Below are 14978 nucleotides of genomic sequence, written 5' to 3'. Positions count from 1 at the left end.
CGTTTAATAAGTCAACATTCTTCATTGAAAAAAAAGGGGGGGTGGGGAGTTGAGAGTTGAATGTTCCGTTGGGTCTCTTCTCAGTACATTTGATTTGAGACGAGAAATAAAAACTTAATTTGCTTACAATACCTTTAAAAGTTTTGCAGTAAATAAAAGAATCTTTATAATCATAGTTTTGTTTCAACCATTCTGGTCACTGAAAAGGAAAGAAACTAAGTATCAGCAGGATATTAATTTTGATGTTAAACATGCACAGTTTTTCAGTAGCTGGTGACAATTCAGTTTCTTCCATGGTCTTAGTTACTATAAAATATGATTATATGATTTAATTTTGAAACATACAGATCTATAATAAATCTGTTTTAAATTTTATTTCATAGGTTTTCACTGACCTTAATTGATACCTTGGACACTCTTGTGGTAAGTTTAATGTATTGGTAAACTTTTATAAAACAAAAAATGATCTTTAGCTGTTCTGACTTATATTTTTTTAAGCAAAAAAGGAATCTAAAAATGTATATCATTCATCACCTTTAATCTTTAGCCATCTGTTGGAAATGGCTATTGCTTCTAAGAACTTGCAAATGCTGTGGTGATGGTGTTCGTAATTCATTGCAAGAATAATACTGGAACACTTCTTCTGTATTTCACTGTTGCTTTGTCTTTTCTTATGCTATAATTTAACAAAAATGTATGCAAGATTTTTTTTTTCAATTATAATCCATGGCAACATGCTGACATATAAGTGAACACCTCTTAGTATCTACTGAATTATTTATTTTTAAATAAATAAAAAATAAATAAATAATGTTCTTCCACACCTGAGTGTGACTGTACTAGCTGTGGTGGAACCTAAATGTTTGGTTACATTTGTATTCCAGGTGTTAAATAAAACCAAAGAGTTTGAAGAGGCTGTAAAAAAAGTAATAAAGGATGTTAACTTAGATAACGACATAGTTGTATCTGTCTTTGAAACCAACATACGAGTCCTTGGGTGAGTAACTTTCATGTCTTCAAAATTATTTAAAACTCAATTTTAGTTCAATGTCCTGAAGGTCTACCTTCATGTGCTATTTCACCTCATTTAAAAACATTTGTTCCTTTGGCAGTTAGCATAATTCAACATAATTTGCCCTAAAAAAGATTTTAAAATGCTAGGCAGGAATTGATGCAGTGGTGCTGAATCAAGTTGAACCCATCTGACTTCTGCAGATGCAGTATCTGTAATTAAAAAAAAAAAAAAGCCTGTGTGTGCTGAGGTAGCAGTGTTTTTTAATGGAAATAGTCTTAAAGGTTGCACTGCTCAATACTTGATTTAAGAGAGAGAATATTTCAAAACTTAAGAGTTGTAAATTATTTCAGGTTGGAAGGTACCTCTGGAGGTCTCAAGTCCAACTTCCTGCTCGTAGCAGCATCAGAGCAGGTTAATTTTAAGCTATTTATATGCAGTTTTAGAAGTGCTATTTGTTTCTCTTAACGAATTTTGTTGGTCAAGAAAGCTGTTTTTCTTTATGAATCCATGATTTGTCTGTAACTTGGGGCTGAGTCCTAAGCAATAAGAATTGCTTCCAAATTACCAACACCTCATCTTGATGGTGGTTGGAGTTGCATCTGCTAAGCATTTCTGAAAACTATAGCCATGTGAACATAGCACAGTTATTTGCATATGGTCCTTTACACGATAGAAATTCTTGCATTGCTGGTAGATGGATATACCTGTTGAACTGTGGATATCTTCTCTTGTGTTTAGAGGTCTCCTAGGTGGGCATTCGGTGGCAATTATGCTGAAAGAAAAAGGTGAACATATGCAGTGGTACAATGGTGAACTTCTGCACATGGCGAAGGAACTAGGCTACAAGCTTTTACCTGCTTTTAACACCACTAGTGGTCTCCCTTATCCAAGAGTAAGTTCTGTGGTTTCTGCAACTGAGTATTTCCATAAGGAAAATTTTTGTTCTTTCATTTTAATCTCAGTTTCTGACTTCACTTGTATATTTAAGTGTACTGAAAAACAGAAACTTGTAAATTTCTTGTTTTCAATACATGCTACTTACTATTTTTAAAATACAGCTTTTGATACTCTGAATCCCTGCATTTCCGTCTCTGCCAACTCTTATACATGTTGTCATGGGTAAATAATAACAGCATAAATCTTGTCTAATCACTGTCTGCTGATCTCTTGCTCCTACAGGCACTATCAAGTATCTGAGAGTAATTTTTGTTTTGGTACATATCGCTCAGTAAAAGATCAACTTGCAAGCACATGCAACTTAGCACAGAACTAATTAGTCTTCATGGTCTACATCTGATTTTTTTTAAAGAGGGCAAATGTAACTGGAAAGCTGTAATCTAAAAATATTCATTTAATATAAAATCTGTTGTTGTATTCAAAGTGTGGTACATATTCTCTGAATGACAGAAAAATATTCTATGTATATCATCCATTCAGTATGTAGCTTTGACACTATGTTCTCCTGCTACACTGTGGGATGTAGCTTTGATTGGAAACTTTCCTGTGAGTTAAAGACTCAGGCTCTACTGAAAATGTCCAATTCAAAATGTTCAGTGTTTCTCAAAATTCTGGTGAGATGGCCCTCTCTAGAGTGCAGAAAGCTATGTTGTGCCTGGTACAAAAGCGGGTCCATCTGCCTGGTATATTCCCTGGAGCCAGGAATATTGAGATGTCTACACAGCTTAATTTCCACGAGCACTTCCAATGTTGTTGAGTTTCTTGTTTGAAGGTTAATAAGGTGCTAGAATTTTATTTTTGGGGTGGTATTCTTTTTATTCAAATGTCTAGTGAACCAAGCAACAGGCTTTGGGGCCAGTCCTAGTTTTGCTGTAGGTAATTCTGGAAATTTTATATGCATGTTTGAGGTGACAGTATATGGTGAAGCAGAGCAAAACTGAATTGATTGAGGAGGGGAGGGAGTGATCTTTCTGTCTTGGAAAAAGCATAGATGATCTAGTTGCTGTACAGATGGCAGGATGAATTTTCTCTACACAGGAGTATAAATTCTTACAGCTAGTAAAAATAAAGGTAATAATCTCTACTTTTCTCTAGGTTAACTTAAAATTTGGTGTAAGACATCCAGAAGCAAGAACGGGAACAGAAACCGACACCTGTACAGCTTGTGCAGGTACCTTGATCCTTGAATTTGCTGCATTAAGCCGATTCACAGGAACATCTATATTTGAGGTTTGTTTTTTACCATTGTTTTCATAATAGGTATTCATTTGTTTTCTGCAATTTTGAAAAAATAATTTTGAATGGATGTATATAATAACTGTTTTGCATTAGAAGTTTGCATATGTTCAGATTTGTTTGTGCGCTTCTTCCAAAAGCATTCCCTCTTTTTTTTTTTTTTTTTTTTTGAACATACAGGAACTGATTTTGTTTCAAAGCAATTTCAGTAATGCAGAAGTAAACAAATGTATTGAAGACTCTAGCTAAAGTATATCATTTGCATAGTTTTTGGGTAGAGGGTTCAGGACTAGAAAAAGGAAAAGTGGTACCTCAATATGCAACTTAAGGAAGGAAAATAAATCATGCTTGTAATTATTTTGCCATGTATCTCTGGTAGTAATAAATATCCCACTGGCACTCTTAAAACTGTCTCCTAGTGCCTGTATAGATAGTGTACTCACTGATTTTAATTTTTTGCCATTTTTTGAGACTTACTATCTACTACTTAGCATCTCTTGCTCAGTTTAGTTTGTAGTCTCTTTAGATATTCAGTGAGTTGAAGAATACAAAGCAGTGACAATATATAGCAGTCGCTATTAGATAATATCAAAGTTTTTAATATGGTAAGAATTCTACTTTGAATTTTTTAGGGCAAACCTGATCTTCATGACATATTTTTCCATCTTCTTTGTCACAAAGCAGGAAAGATTAAAATAGTAAAACAATTATAACTCCCTTTTATAAAGAAAGAAAATCATAAAACTATCAGTATCGTGTTGTTCTGCTGTACATTAAAGAGTATATTTTCAGAAGTCCCTCAATTAGTGTAGCCCCACTGAAGTTGTATAACACCTATCCAGGGGTATAAGGACAACAGAAAGATGAATGAAAATGTTTGAGTATATATGCACATATATGTGTATATATATATGTGTGTGTGTGTGTATATATATAAAGATACTAAATAAAGCAAGCTCTTTCAGATTATAATTTTTTTTTGATCTTTCAATATGGCATTTGATTTCATGAAAGCAAAGTTGAGCCTCTGTTTGGGGTTTGGTCAAGTTACTTTGCATGTATGTAAAGAATGCATACAATTTGTATACTAATTAACAGGGGTTGCTGCTCCACCTTGAGATGTCTGAAAAGACATAATTTTGCTTAGAAGGCCATTATGTTTCTTGAAATATTTTTGAATGAGGTTACACTGTCCTGTCTGTAGGCACCATTTCACAGTAGTAAACATGTAGAAGGATGTTTATGACTTTCCTAAGAACATACTGGCAAATAGTTGCTTACACAAGCACTGCTCTTTCTAATCAGCAGTAGAATAATTATTTATGTGAAGTGTGGACTAAACATTCTTCTACTTAAGTGTGTGTAATCTAATACAGAGTTTTACAGTTTTGTTAGACATGAAACTACTTCATAGCATCTTAATTTTAATAGACAAAAGAATAAACAGTCTTTATAGTTTCCTTTAATGAGTTACCATTTCCTTTAATGAGTTTTCTTGTTTTTACAGGAGTATGCACGGAAAGCGCTTGACTTCATTTGGGAAAAGAGGCAGCGCAGTAGTAATTTAGTGGGCGTTACTATTAATATCCACACTGGAGACTGGGTTCGCAAAGGTGTGTGATATTCTGACTCCAGAATCAGTGATTACAGGTGGTTTGGGGCAAGGAAAAAATCTTAATGTTTCTTTCCCCCTCTGCCTTTCTGTAGACTATTTTAAAATGTTAATAGGATAGGCAAGTTGTATTACGTACTTGAGAGCTGGAGAAACAAACAAAGCCTGGCTTTCCTCTAAAAGAGTATTTTTGTTGAGAAACTATTATTTTTCAATGTAAAGAAAGCATTTTCTGAATCACTTTAATACCAAGAGTGGAATGCCTTGGGATAAATTCTGAGAGATTCTACTATAAATACAAAGTGAAAATATAAATAAGACTGTGTTTGTATATGGCTGTCAGTAGGAATATTTTCATATGAGAAAAGTGCAGCTGGCTTAGATGCATGTTTGTTCATATTATGTGCATTGATATTGCAAAACCTTTAGTATAGCTGAACAGTATTGTGTATCTGCATCCATCTGTGCTTTAATTCTAGTTAGAGCCCGTTTTTCCTTTTACTGAAAGAGCCTTTGAAATCAAAATGAAGTCATGTGAAAACACCTATGTACTTACTTAAACTAAAAAACACCTTTTCATTTTCTGTTGTTTCTAGATAGTGGAGTTGGAGCAGGAATAGATTCATATTATGAATATTTATTAAAAGCCTATGTCTTGCTGGGAGATGACAGTTTCCTGGAAAGATTTAACACAGTAAGTTAACACCTTGCTCGGATTTCTTCCTCCTGTAAGACTAATGTAGGACTAATTGTATTGTCAGTCAGTTGTTAGCCTGTGAAGTTTAAGCAGAGATCTTTAGCAGAATCTGAGATTTTGGATGTCTGCAATGCAAGTTCTTTTTGATACAAATTTTTGCTAAACTTGGGTGAACTATCATAGCAGCAGCTATTTTAACCCCATCCAGTGCAGGCTGGAATCTTCTCCTGGACCTTTTACCGTGTTTCTAGTAGACGAGAACTGTAATTCAAGATCACCTTGAGAGTGTAGTGTTGCAAAGATTTCTGAAAAACAACAAAAGAGCTTCTCATTAAGAACTGTCCTGAAGCAATGGAGAGCTGAAAATCATGTTCTGGATATTGCATTGCATTTGCAGATTCCAAGGCCTAGTATACATTTATGTATACATACAAACTGAAGATTAGATTAGATTACATTATTTTGTAAGATTACTAAGTAATTTTGTCAGCATTGTTATTCTTTCATAAAAGATTATTATTTCATTTGAAAATAGCAATGTCCAATAAAAATTTTTATAAAATGATTTATATGGCATGACTTTTATATCGTACACAGTACTTAAATTGGATGAAATCAGTAGCTAACGGCCTATCGCAAAACTTGGTGTAATGCTTATTTTATATATGCTCACCTTTTAAAGCCACCATTATTATATTTATCTTCAATTATATCTGTTAACTGTGCTTCCTATTGTTTCGGCTCATGCTCATGATTTATCTACTCTTCTTCTGAAAACAAGACAGCTATCTTGAAAAGAATAGGATTAGAAATCAGAAAGCTGTCAAATGAGCTAGAGGTTTTTAAATTGTTTTCAGTAATTAAGTCCAGTTGCTTTAGGTTTGTTTTTTTTTTTTTTTAAGCCTACTTTTCCTCTTCTCCTCCTGAGTTGTACTTGCCTTAGAATTCTCTTTTATTCAGAGAAAGCAATTTCAGCTTTGCTTAGTGTGCGCTTAAGGTACAGATGTTCAGACTGAATCTTTAACTGTGATAGTTGCTTGTTGAGTATACTCATGGCTTTTGAGTATACCTTTGTATGTGTGTTACTTGGAAAATGTGACTTGTATAGCATGTACAGTACTGTGGAGCATTGCAATAGCTGGTACCCTTTTGGTTTGCCAAGCTAGAAACTACTCTGTATTGCAAAATGCAGTAACAATTGGGTGGGAAGTACTGGTTCTTCCATTGAAATAGAATGCCATAGGCTTGTGATCTAAATCTGTCACGTAAAACATAATTGATAACAGAAAAATAACAAATTTATTTTATTTGTCAGCACTATGATGCCATAATGAGATACATTAGCCAACCACCTCTCCTTCTTGATGTTCATATTCATAAACCAATGCTAAATGCTAGGACCTGGATGGATTCTTTGCTAGCTTTCTTTCCAGGATTGCAGGTAAGGCTTAAAACCCATGTGCAGATTAATTTTTATAAGTAATAAGCAGTTAAATAGACTGGATATGTAATTGACAAGTCAAGCTTAGTAACCTGGTTTTCAAAAAAATTTATTTGGAATTTCTGCACTCACTCCTTTTATTTATATGCTATGATGCAGGTTGACTTGCATCCAGAAAAGTATGTTCATATGATTCACTTCTTCACTCCTAGTCATGAAAACACTTGAATTAAGCTGCCTTTTTAATAATCTAGAGACAAGTTTTCTAGCTTGTGTGCAAGTTACATCTTTAAGGTTAAATAAATGAAGTTTCCACCACGCCTGTCTGTAAATGGTAGTAATTGTTTCTCTACACAGGCAGTCTTAATGACCCCACTGATTTTGCTTAAAAAGCTCTTATGAAATATCTGTGATGTACTCTGAAATAGGGTAATACAATGTGTATCTGCTGGGAATGTAGAAATTCGTGTGTGGTTTTACACAGCAAGCGTGCCTAACTTTGAATATTATTTGCACGTGTGGTAAGTTTGTGTTAATTTTATTACTGAATTTTAGGTGTTGAAGGGTGATATTCGACCTGCTATTGAAACTCATGAAATGCTGTATCAGGTTATAAAAAAGCATAACTTTCTTCCTGAGGTAAGGTGGTAGTTTTTTTTTTTATCATGTAAATTGATTCTTACCTTACATTGAGCAGTATCAGACATACATTTGAAAAAATAGTAGGTTACATGTCATTAAAACCAAAGGCACACTTCTACAGCATTCTTACGCAGTTTACAGTCCTACATGTATGACAATAGGGATATGAAATATTTTTCCTTCAGTTAGGCTGTAGTTAACACAGTAATAATAATTAACAGTTGCTTAGACTTTATATTTCAGCCTTTCAAAATTGATTTTGACTTATTTCAATATGCAAAGCTTATATAAACACATGTGGTTGTAGCTGCTTAGTAACATAATAGCATTAATGCTAAAAATCAGTCATCTTCGTTAACCCAAGGAAGGAAAATGAAGGCTGATTGTTCAGAGAATGTTCTGAAATCTCGTATAATGTTCCTGAACGCAGGAACAAGAACTTGTATGTAGATACTGCAGATGCAGTGTTTGAGCGAGTTAATTCTGCACAGAAAATCTTGCTTACCTGTTGAAATATGTCATTCTGTGATGACCCAGAAGGTCTGAGAGAGCTTCTGACTCTTCTGGTAATTTTGACTTTCATCTGGTGCTAGTTTGTTTCTTTTAGAGGATATTTTAGTTAACCTTACTGTGGAAACAGACCAGAAAATGCTCTCCAGTCACTGGAATGATTTTTTGAGTACTTTTGAAATGATATGATTTTCTTCCTTAAGCTTTTGTGTTGTTTTTTAGTGCTTTGTATTCATAAAGGAGATTTTGAAAGATCTGCTAGTGGTATTTAAGCCAATATTGTATCCCCTTTAGCAAAGACTTGGTTTAAACCCTAGTAGAGACTAGTAGTGTGTGTAAGTCATCACAGAAGCGACTTTTGCCAGTGCATGTTGAGAGTGAATACACAGAGTAGGAAATTTTTAGATAACTGACTTCTGGTCTCTGGTATTTCTTATGTCAAACAGCTGCTTACAATCTGTCAGTCTGAGATGACAGTTTAATGCACTGGAAGTGTCGGGTGGTATGTATGTTTGCAGAAATGGTATTTCTTGAAGCTCTGGTTGGTCTCTCTGTAGCAACCCTGCACCAAGCTACTGTGGATGGCTTGTAGCAGTGTGCTGGTGCAGGTGGGAGCAATGGGTGGCTGTGTGCTCCCTCCTGGGGCTGGAGCACGAATTCTCATCTGGGACCTTTTGACTCCTGAAAGCCCTGCGGGGCTCCCCTCATTTCTAAGCGGCTGGATGATGTCAGGTCTTCTGTGCTGACACAGCTTAAATCTTTCTTGTACTAAATGTGCTACAGCACTGTTTTAGGTTTTGGTCTCAAGTGAACTAACTAAAAGGAGGTTCTTGTGGCCTCCTAAGATTGGCGTTGGGCATCAGTCCTCCACTGGTGTACTTCAGCTGTTGTAATATGGTTAACACAGAATTCGAAGTAAACCCATGTTTGTTTTTCTTGCATGATTTTTCTCTTCTTCCTCAGGCTTTCACAACAGACTTCAGAGTTCATTGGGCTCAGCATCCTTTAAGGCCTGAATTTGCTGAAAGTACTTATTTCTTGTATAAGGTAAGATCAGTTTCATTCCTCTTTTGGTTGCTTTTTCTTGCACCTAGAATTGTAACTGAATTACAACACCAACACAAAATAAGTAGCCTATCCAGCTTATTTTATCTACTGGAACCAGTTCTGTATATAGACAGGACAGAAGTATTATTAGTATTAAAAATTGTTCTAGGAATTTTATATGTCTAGCATTAAAAAAAAAAGTCGTTAAGTGACAAAAGCCCGTATTTTTAAAGATATTAAGGATTTGCTGATCTCTTAGAACTTGTAGAGACTTAAGAACAAAAGCTACTTGTACCTTGCAGAGTAACACCAAATGTCTTGGTGTCTGTAAATACTTCCATGTGCTTATCTGTGTTTCTGCAAAAGGTGACAGTGTTGTACCTCAGAGGTCCTATTTGTGACTGGTTAGCTCCTATTGATAAATTAGGCCTTACTGGTATCTAAGAAGGTACGAAAACAATATATTACAACAGAGCAATTAAAGCAGCTAATTGTGAAGTCTGCGTATGCCTGAAGGTTGTTTTTTGTTGTTTTTTTTTTTAATAGGCTACTGGAGACCCTTATTATCTAGAAGTAGGAAAAACACTCATTGAAAACTTAAACAAGTATGCAAGAGTACCTTGTGGGTTTGCTGCAATGAAGGACGTTCGTACAGGAAGCCATGAAGACAGGTGAAAGCTTTTGCAGTATTTTTTTTCTATTAAATTGTATGGGGAAAAGAAGTCTATTTACCGTGTTGATAAGATTGAATTGAATAAGACTTTTGAGTAGCTGTCTGCCTCAAGGTTGGTAACCAGTTCTGAAATTATCAATACTTGTCATAGTCTGTAAACTATTTCCATATTTTTACAGATTGTTTTACATAAGAATATTTTTAGTTTAATAACCTTTAATTTTATAGCACACTTTCATTAGATTCAGAGCAATAGATTAATTACTTTCAAACAAAATATACTTCAAATCTAGAAGTTTCAAAAATTAAAATAAAATAGAATTTGTTTTAGTGTAATGCTGCTTTGTATTGAATATGCTGAATTGTTTCGTTCCAAACATAAAGATCAATAACAATAGTCATGAAGACTTCAGAGATGGAGCAATATGAGTATTTCTTTTACTGACATTTTAGAACAATGCGTATCTTAAAGGGCATCTGTTTTTTTCCATAGAATGGACTCTTTCTTTCTGGCTGAAATGTTTAAATACCTTTACCTGCTGTTTGCTGATAAGGAAGACATGATTTTTGACATAGAAGATTATATATTCACTACAGAAGCTCATCTATTACCACTTTGGCTTTCCACTACAAACCAAACCATCTCTAAAAAAAATACAGTAAGTAACCTCAGGTTTAATGGTGCTGAAGATCAGTTCCTTTTTTGAGAGGAAGTGGAAGAAAAATCATAGTTCATAGTATGCTAGTTTTGACAGTCTGTTTTGTCTGAACCATTTCATCATATTAACAGTGACAGTCACATGCATCCGAATGTTTCCGTAATCAGATTCTGCATCACTCAGTCTTGAGAAAAAAGTTGTGGCTATTAGCGATATTTAAAAAGAATCATTCTCTGTCTCGGGTTGTATAAATCTTAAAATCACATGCTTTGATATTTTTATCTTCACATTTATTTTCTCTTATTTTTCTACAACATTTACAACAACATTCTTAAGTCTTTTTGTTGCTTATTTTACTACACAGACCCTTTGCAGATTTTCAAAGATTCTTGAGACTTCTGCAAGGTTAATTTGACAAGATAGTTATAGCTTTTGAGATGTTTAATTGTTCTAGTTTGTGTGATATGCATCTGTTATGTAAATTTAGGACTATAAATGTGTTTATAAATTATCTTCACCTTCCAAAATACCTTATGTTACTACAGCTGTGTCTTGAAGCATAGAAACACTTCTCTTATTTATGTTCAATAATGTGGTATAGTTTATTTATAAATAAGTGTCATGAGGTTGATTTTGTTTGTTTCCTGATGGTGGATATCCTGCACTCTTTGAAGTGTTCTTTTCTTGAATATCATCTCTTGTCTTTGAGTTTAGGAAACAGGGATTGTGAAGGAATTGCAAATGGATTTAAAAGGGACAGCATATATTACCAAACTTTTTCAACACCTGTGATGTAACTGTTTTTTTTGCTGCTTTTTTGTCGCTGGTGTGATCAGTGTTTTTCAAATTATGCACAAAGTTCTTCAAAGGTTTTTAAAGATTGTTTTATATAATTTTCATTCCCAATATGAGAAGGTGATTACTTCTGAGATGCTCAAGATTCTCACAGGTGATGCTTTCATGAAGTGCTCGCCTAATTATGTAGTCTTCTTGAGAATATCAAATGTTCAGTAAAAAGCCAAAGAAAAGGATAGAGTAATTTATTTGAATCAGCTTTGTTAAGTCTGAATTACAAATGTGCTTAACGCAAATCTAAGAAAGTTTCCGTTTAGTATGTTGTTGACAACGTGCATGAAATGTACCCTTGGTGGGAGAGGATCAGGTCAGGGAATTCTTAAGCAAACTGACCATTCATAAAGTTCATGGGCCCTGATGGGATGTACCCATGAGCACTGAGGGAGCTGGTAGTTGTGATTGCAAGGCCACTCTGTATAATCTTGGATTGATCCTGGCAACTGGGAAAACTGCACAAAGACTGGAGGAAAGCAATTGTCACTCTTGTCTTCCAGAGGGGCAGGAAGGAGGACCCAGGGAACTATAGGCTGATCATGATCAGCCTCACTTTGAACCCTGAGGAGGTGATAGAACAGCTCATCCTGGAAACTATTTCCAGGCACATGAAGGAAAAAATTCTTGGGAGCCAGCATGGATTCACCAAGAGGAAGGAAGTCATGCTTGACCAACCTGATAAGCTTTTATAATGAAATCATCAATCTGATGAGGGTCAGGCTGAAATCACCAGCCTGAGGAGAGAGCAGTGGGTATTGTTTTCCTGGACTTCAGTAAGGCCTTTGATACTGTCCCCCATAAGATCCTCATAGAGAAGCTGTTGAAGTATGGGCTAGATAACCAGACCGGGATCAAAAATTGTCTGAGTGGCTGGACCTGGGGGGTGGTACAGTGTAGTTGGAGGTCAGTGCAAGCAGAGTACACCGTAGGTCCAGTCCCGTTGAACGTTTTCATTAATGATCTGGATGATGGTTGGGGTGCATCCTCAGCAAACCTGCAGATGATGTGAAACTGGGGAGAGTGTCTGACTCACCAGGGGCTGTGCTGCCATCCAGAGGGACCATAACAGGCTGGAAAGGTGGGCTGTCAAGAACCTTCTGAAGTTCAGCAAGGAGAACTGCGGTGTCCTGCACCTGGGGAGGAACAGCCCTAGGTACCAGGACATGCTGTGGCCACCAAGCTGGAAGGTAGTGCTGCAGAAATAGACCTATGGGTCCCTGCTGGCCTCAACAACTCTGTGAAAGGGCTAAAAGGCTGTGAAGCTGTGTTACTATTTAATGGAATTCAGCTGATGTGGAAAAAATGGATAGGAAAAATAAAGTGTGTAAACATATTTTTAATGTAAACACAGTGAGCTGAAATGTCTATGAGATAGTTGGTAGTAGCAAGCCAACATCCTGTTTGTATTTATTCTTGTAAACAGGAAAGGTCGTACTGTACTGTGCTGGAACACGCAATGTACTGTAGACCTTTCTGAAGTGACGTGACTACCATTGGTCACACCAAAAGCAAAGATACTTGAAAGTGTTGATTCAAGTAAGCTAATAGCCTTTTAGTTTTTTTATAATTTTTGGGAGCCTTTAAATAAATGTTTTTATTAGCTAATACATTGTAAACAGCGTTGTTTTTTACGTAAGTAAATACTACCTTAATTTTTATAGGTGGCAAAATTAACTTGCCAGTTATTCAATGTGTTATTTGCAAACAGTGCAAAGAAACAAAGTGGAGACTAAATATGGCTCCACTTTTTCCACTGTACACACGCTCCACATGATTTCACGTAATAAAACAGTGATTTGTGCAGATGTTAACTATCATCTTTTCTGAAAATATAGAATATTATAATTATATATAGGTACAGCCTTGCCCCTTCACAAGCTTGCAAGTCAGTATAATTACTGATGAGGAGAATCTTTTGTTCATGAAGTTTCAAGAAGCCGCTGGTTTTCCTTTTATAATATTCTTTATAAACATGCGTTTAACTTTATGATGTATGGCTATTGTGGTATTTTATGAATGAAGTTGATCTCCTACAATATTTTGTAGATTTTTTTTGCCCAAAGGAAAGATGTGACATTATTAGTAACCTCAAATAAGAATTGCTTAAAACCTGCAGCTGCTTCAGACAGCATCAAGGCAATTACAAAGAAATTGTAATTACTTCCTCAAGTTGTCAAGCGTGTGAAGGAACAGGGACACTAGGTATGTTATGAGCAAACTTGAGAAATACTGTGTGCTGGTTGACAATTAACTGTGCAAAACAGTTCTAGAAACTGAATGCAAGATGGGCATATTACAAATTGCAAACAATGTGTTTATGCCTAAAAAGGTGTTGTGGCGCACTGATTTCTTGTTATCATTGTGTGGTGAGACACAGAAGAATTATGCATTTCTCACTTCTGGAAACGGTGTGGTTGTAGGACATTCATTCCATTCAACTGCTGCATGTCCTGAGCACACTGATGACTTAGGGTAGGCCTGTTTGTTAATTTTATTGTAAAAATGTAACCTGAGTTTTTAATAAGTTATCTGTATCTTTCATTTTAGACTACAGAATACACAGAGCTGGATGACAGTAATTTTGACTGGACCTGTCCGAACACCCAGATCCTTTTCCCAAATGACCCAATGTTTGCTCAGAGTATTCGTGAACCTTTGAAAAATGTGGTGGATAAGAGCTGTCCTAGGGGTATTTCCAGAGCGTAAGATGAATATCTTCTGTCTTTTGTTACTGTAGGAATGTCAGGAATAGTGTCTGTTGTGCGTGGGAGGAGAAATAGGAGGTCTACTTGGAGCTTCTTGACCTTGAGGTTGTAGTGGGAAAAATCAGTTTTGTCTGGCCTCATTGGTAATGCTTTGTTCATTTCCATCAGGAATTGGTGAATGTTTCATAGCAAAAGGAGTTTAATGAGCTATATACTCTAAATGGAAATTGTAGCCCACATATTACAGGAAATACATCTTCTGAATTTGTAAAATTAATTCCTGTGGTTTCTTGAACAGTTCTGCAACTCTTTTCTGTAGTAAGAAAAGAATATTGCTGTACATAATTTCAGATATTTTGAAGAGCTTAGGTCAGTCTGAAATTGAAGTTTATCCTTCTGACCATCTGTGATATTTGTGCTTCATGAGTAAAAGACTGAGTAGCAATTGTTAGGGGAAATGTTCTGAATCGGTCTTACAATTACACAGACTACTTAGAAATGAGAGGCAGCATATGATAGGTTCACATTATCAACATTTTTGTGTTCTTTGTCGCAGTACAAAATCATCAAGAATATAGGCAGCTTCTAAAAAAGGCTGAGAAGTTCTCTGTTGAAATAAATGTGTGCTCAACTTTATTCCAAAAAATTGTTATCTTGTGGTGGTAGGAATAACCTGTGGAAGCTGTGTGAGAGTTATGTTTCAAGAATAATCTTTTTTCTTTTTATAAAGCTTTGATTTCTAATATCTTTTGTCAGAGAGGAGAGTTTGGGAAGTGGACCAAAACCACCATTGAGAGCCAGAGATTTCATGGCCAGTAACCCTGAGCATTTGGAGATACTGAAGAAGATGGGAGTCAGTTTGATTCATCTCAAAGATGGAAGAGTACAATTAGTACAGCATGCAGTGCAAGTAAGACCCAACAGTACCTCTTGAA

General features: G+C 35.5%; 1 protein-coding gene across 2 annotated transcripts in view; it reads left to right on the top strand.

Moving 5' to 3' along the window:
• The window catches only part of EDEM3 (ER degradation enhancing alpha-mannosidase like protein 3), a 31394-nt gene that overhangs the window by 8671 nt on the left and 7745 nt on the right, over window positions 1-14978 (top strand). For both annotated transcript variants that reach the window (XM_068691252.1, XM_068691253.1), the window contains exons 4-16: window positions 384-423; window positions 885-997; window positions 1754-1907; window positions 3068-3202; window positions 4716-4821; window positions 5417-5514; window positions 6833-6958; window positions 7514-7597; window positions 9074-9157; window positions 9704-9828; window positions 10324-10489; window positions 13886-14040; window positions 14800-14953. In XM_068691252.1, the coding sequence (XP_068547353.1) occupies window positions 384-423; window positions 885-997; window positions 1754-1907; window positions 3068-3202; window positions 4716-4821; window positions 5417-5514; window positions 6833-6958; window positions 7514-7597; window positions 9074-9157; window positions 9704-9828; window positions 10324-10489; window positions 13886-14040; window positions 14800-14953 (1540 nt within the window). The remainder of the gene's footprint in view (window positions 1-383; window positions 424-884; window positions 998-1753; window positions 1908-3067; window positions 3203-4715; window positions 4822-5416; window positions 5515-6832; window positions 6959-7513; window positions 7598-9073; window positions 9158-9703; window positions 9829-10323; window positions 10490-13885; window positions 14041-14799; window positions 14954-14978) is intronic.

This window comes from Anas acuta, chromosome 8 (genome assembly GCF_963932015.1).
Source record: "Anas acuta chromosome 8, bAnaAcu1.1, whole genome shotgun sequence".
Taxonomy (NCBI): domain Eukaryota; kingdom Metazoa; phylum Chordata; class Aves; order Anseriformes; family Anatidae; genus Anas; species Anas acuta.
Note: the sequence above shows the minus strand (reverse complement) of the source record. Positions and strands in the feature narration are given on the sequence as shown.